Below are 4,390 nucleotides of genomic sequence, written 5' to 3'. Positions count from 1 at the left end.
TTTTTTTTTTTTTTTTTTTTTTTTTTTTGGTACTAGGCATTGAACTCGGGACCTTGAGTTTGCAAGGCAGGCAGTGGAACCACTGAGCTAAATCCCCGGTCCTGGATCAAGATTTTTAAAAATAGTTTTGTGTATTATAAACAAAATTTTAAAATTTAACCTGTTGGTTTCCTCTGGACAAAGTTTCCACTGAGCTAAGGAGAGCAGAATGAATTTTGGCCATATGAAAGCTTGAAGAGCAAGGAGGTGAAATAGAGTTCTGGAGGGCCTGAGTGGGTGACTGCCCAGGACTAGGCACTCAGAGGGTCCCCAGGAAGACTCCTCTTGCACTTGTCCCTGGAGGAGGTTTTGCTTTCTTCTTGCAGTGTGGTTCTCATTAGGCTGACTTCGCTCTTCCCATCTGTTCTAGGCAGCAACACCCTGGCATCACAGCAGGAAGCCACTATGGACCACATGGACTCTGTGGTGAGGGCCTGGCTGGAAAGGTGCAGGGCTGGGTGGCCTGAGAAGGCCTCTGCTGTGTGCCCAGTAGCGTATTTTACTTGAAGGATGGCTTTGTGCTTACAAATATTCTAAATTGAAAATGTATTATATTTATTTATGTTTTGGGTTTTTGTTTGTTTGTATTTGTTTGTTTTGGAGAAAGAGCCTCACTTTGTAGCCCAGGCTGGCCTCAAACTCAGAACCTTCCTGCCTCAGCCTCCTGAGTGCTGGGATTACAAGCATGCACCACTACACCCAGTGAAAATGTACTACTTGAAAACATGTAATAAGCCTATAATCCCAGCTACCTGGGAAGCTGAGACAGAAGGATTACAACCTTGAGGCCAGCTTGGGCAACTTGTCAAGACCCTGCCTCGAAAGAAAAATTTACGAAGGATTGGGGATGTAGCTCAGCAGTAGAGCAGTCACCTAGTATAGTTCAATCCCCAGTTCTGAAAGAACAAAATCACATGATAGAGTGAACCTGTGTTGGGAGCTTTCTGGTTTCTCCATTCTGTACTTTATCACATTTCTCCTGTACTCCTTTGCTGAGAATTGTATGACGCAAAGGTCCAGTCTGTTGAGTTTGAGTTTGCAGTGTGCGTTTGTTCCTTCTCTGAAGAAGGAAGATAGATCAGTTGTCATTTCGGGCCATAGGATACTACCCAGAAAGCCCTCCTCTGCTCCCTCGAGCTGTCAGTCACCCCTTCCCCGGCTGGCACGTTTTGTTCCAAAGCTCTGTATAGCACAGTATGTCATAATGGGACAGCCTGGCTCTTCTCACTTCAGTCACTGAACAGTCGTTGAGGGACCCAGTAGCGAGGCCTGCAAGTGTGGTCAGTCCTCAGTGAGAGATAACTGTTACATGGGACGTTAATTGGAGCCATTTGGCTTTATGAATATTTGCTCATTACATTGCACTTTCCTCTCAGCTGCTGTTAGAAACTTTACAAGATGAGCTGAAGCTATTTAATGAAACAGCCAAGAAGCAGATGGAGGAGTTACAGGTGAGGGGCAGACATCACTCTGAGGCAGGATTAGCATTTCCTACCTCCTTGGGTAGATTAGCGTGGAGTCTTTCTTTCCCATTTTCGGTTCAATAAACTATTTGAAATGATTGTAGATTTATTACACAAAAGTCCCAAAGACTTCCCCTAATAGTAATATCTTATCATTGTACATTTTTCAAAGCTAAGAAACATTGTCGCATTAACTACGTTCCAAGACTTCATTTGGACTTCATCTATTTTTTCCCACTAATTTCCTTTTTCTGTTCCTGAGGTCTCGTAGAAACACTTCCACTGAGGGCTTGGGATGCAGCTCAGTGGTAGAGCCCTTGGCCCACTGCCTAGTGTGTTCAAGCCCCTGAGTTCCAAGCCCAACACCACAAAGAAGAAAATTTCACATCTCCAGGGGATGAGGGAAGAGCAGCATACAGCTCTGTAAGGTGCTCAGAGGTGGCAGGCGGGGCCTGTGTGAGATCCATGATGTGTCTCAAGAAGATACCTTAGCATAAAGAAACAATTCCTCAATGCAGCACAGAGTCCAAGACAGAAAACCCATGTCTGTCAGTATTCCCATGACCTTCCTCAGTGAAACAAAAGCATACTGCTCTGGTGTGGGTATTGTTTTCCTGCTACTCAAGAGTTTTGTTTGTGTTTTTTTGTTATTTTGTTTTCTTTTCTTTTGCATTTCCTTTCCTGACAGGCCTTAAAAGTAAAGTTGAAGATGAAAGAAGAAGAACGGGCCCAATTCCTAGAGCAGCGAACTTTATATAAGCGACAAGTTACTGACTTTACAAAAGCGCTGGAGGAAATGGAGCAGCTATTGGAGATGTAATCAAAGGACAGCGGCCTGATGGCTCCTTCTCAGGGATGAACTCTGAGGAAGCCACTTAGGACATCTTGGCCATAGACTCCTATGACTCACTGTCTTCAGGGTGAAAACAGTTTGAGGAATCAGATTAGGGCAGTTTATTGCTGCAATAGCAGCTTCTCCATTAAGCAAGTTCTCTTGTCTTTAGACTGGTCAACTCTCCGGAGCCTCACAGTAGATAACAGAGGCTACAAGAGAGGGACCGGGAAGCTTGATCCACCTCCAAGGCCTCTCCGACACACGTTAGATCAGGAGATGAGAGCCAAGCGTAGGGGCACACATCTGATCCAAGCATGGGGGAGGCTGAGGCAGGCAGAGGATCCCTTGAGCTAAGGAGTTCAAGGTAAGCTTTGCGACACAGCAAGATGGCGACTGAGCATACAGATCAGGAAACTACACCAGCCAGGACCTAGGCGGTCACAGACAGATTTGCAGAAGGAAACCCTTGATTACAATTGGAGTGCGTTAATTCCACGGGAGACAACACTTGAGAAGCCACACTGTCCTCTTCTTTCTTGTGATGCGTTGTGTCCCATCGTGGTTGGGCTCTGCACTTCATTGAAAGTTATGAACTTGAAGTTGCATGAAGGTTTTTTGCTTAATAAATGGGATGAAGGTATCAATAACAGTGCCTGAAAAAAATACATTGGGAGCTTTTACTCTAAATGGCATTTGCTTTTTTTATTTAAAGTATTTTAAACTGCCTGTGGTGGTGTACGCCTGTAGTCCCAGCACTCGGGAGAAGTTGCCATGGTTTCAAGACCACCCTGAACTACGTGGTGAGACCCTGGCTCGAAAAATAAAAATAAGAAAGCCAGGGATTTGGCTCAGTGATTCCATTGCCTGCCTCGCAAGTGCAAGGACCTGAGTTCAATCCCTGGTACCAAAAAATAAATAAATAAAATAGGAGGGCCGGGGATTTAGCTCAGTGGTGCTGCCACCTGCCTTGCAAGCACAAGGTCCTGAGTTTGATCCCCAGTACCAAAAAATAAAATAGGCCTGGGGATTTAGCTCAGTGGCACCACACCTTCCTCGAAAGCACAAGATCCTGAGTTCGATTCCCCAGTACCAAAAAAATAATAGCCAAGCATGGTGGCATACACCTGTAATCTCAGCACTCAGGAGGCTAAGGTAGGATTGATGTGAGTTTGAGGCCAGCCTGGGCTACACAGTGAGACTCTCAACAAAACAAAAAATTGTATTTTTTCGAAATAAATATCTCCATAAAACTTTAACTGTAACATTGAGGAATGAAAATAGCTTTTTAACTTGTGTGTCAACCGGACATTATGATAATATGTTCAATATTCTGATTTACCCAGAATGTTTTCCTCTGTTCATTGAGTCCACCCTCCACTCGCCCCCTACTTTCCAGTGTCACTGGGTGTCCCCATTTGTAGCAGCAGATGCCAGGCTCCCACAGGTTTTCCCAGTCACTGTGTGTATTTGCTGTAGATGCCTGCAGTTTGCTGACAGCCAGTCCTTGGTCTGGTCCATACATCACATAGTCTGTGGCCTGAAGTCTATAGCAGCTTCCCTTCAGGTTTGCCAAACTCAAAGCCAAATTTTCTTAGTCTTGTTTGGCTAGTTGTCTTTTTTTTTTTTTTTTGGTTTTTTTGAGTCAAGGTCTTGCTATGTAGTTCAGGCTGGCCTCAAATTCATGGTGATCCTGCCACAGCCTCCCAAGAGCTGGGATTACAGAATTGTGCCTCCACATCTAGTTATGTCTGTTTTGTTTTTTTTTATTTTTGGTTTTGTTTTGTTGGGCTTGTTTTTGGTACCAGGGATTGAACTCAAGTCCTTGTGCTTGCTGGGGCAGGCAGCAGAACCTCTGAGCTAAATTCCTGGCCCTATGTCTCTGTTGCTTTGTTTTGTTTTTTTGAGACAGGGTCTCACTATGTAGTTGAGACTGACCTGGAACTCACTATGTAGCCTAGGCCGGTTTTGAACTCACAGTGATCCTCCTGCCTCAGCCTCCCAAGTGCTGGGATTACAGGCGTGCGCCAACCACACCCAGCTGTGTCTGTGTTTT

At 44.9% G+C, this 4,390-nt stretch overlaps 1 protein-coding gene across 1 annotated transcript in view; it reads left to right on the top strand.

Annotated features, from left to right (window-relative positions):
* Positions 1 to 3,006, top strand: part of Knstrn (kinetochore localized astrin (SPAG5) binding protein) — an 11,335-nt gene extending 8,329 nt beyond the window's left edge. The window contains exons 7-9 of the mRNA XM_010624677.3: positions 410 to 465; positions 1,416 to 1,490; positions 2,191 to 3,006. Of these exons, the coding sequence (XP_010622979.1) occupies positions 410 to 465; positions 1,416 to 1,490; positions 2,191 to 2,322 (263 nt within the window). The 3' untranslated portion in view covers positions 2,323 to 3,006. The remainder of the gene's footprint in view (positions 1 to 409; positions 466 to 1,415; positions 1,491 to 2,190) is intronic.
* The last annotated feature ends 1,384 nt before the right edge of the window (positions 3,007 to 4,390 follow it).

This window comes from Fukomys damarensis, unplaced genomic scaffold, assembly GCF_012274545.1.
Source record: "Fukomys damarensis isolate Sample0158 unplaced genomic scaffold, DMR_v1.0_HiC HiC_scaffold_17, whole genome shotgun sequence".
Lineage (NCBI taxonomy): Eukaryota > Metazoa > Chordata > Mammalia > Rodentia > Bathyergidae > Fukomys > Fukomys damarensis.
The sequence above is the reverse complement of the archived record's forward strand: the minus strand, read 5'-3'. Positions and strand labels throughout refer to the sequence as shown.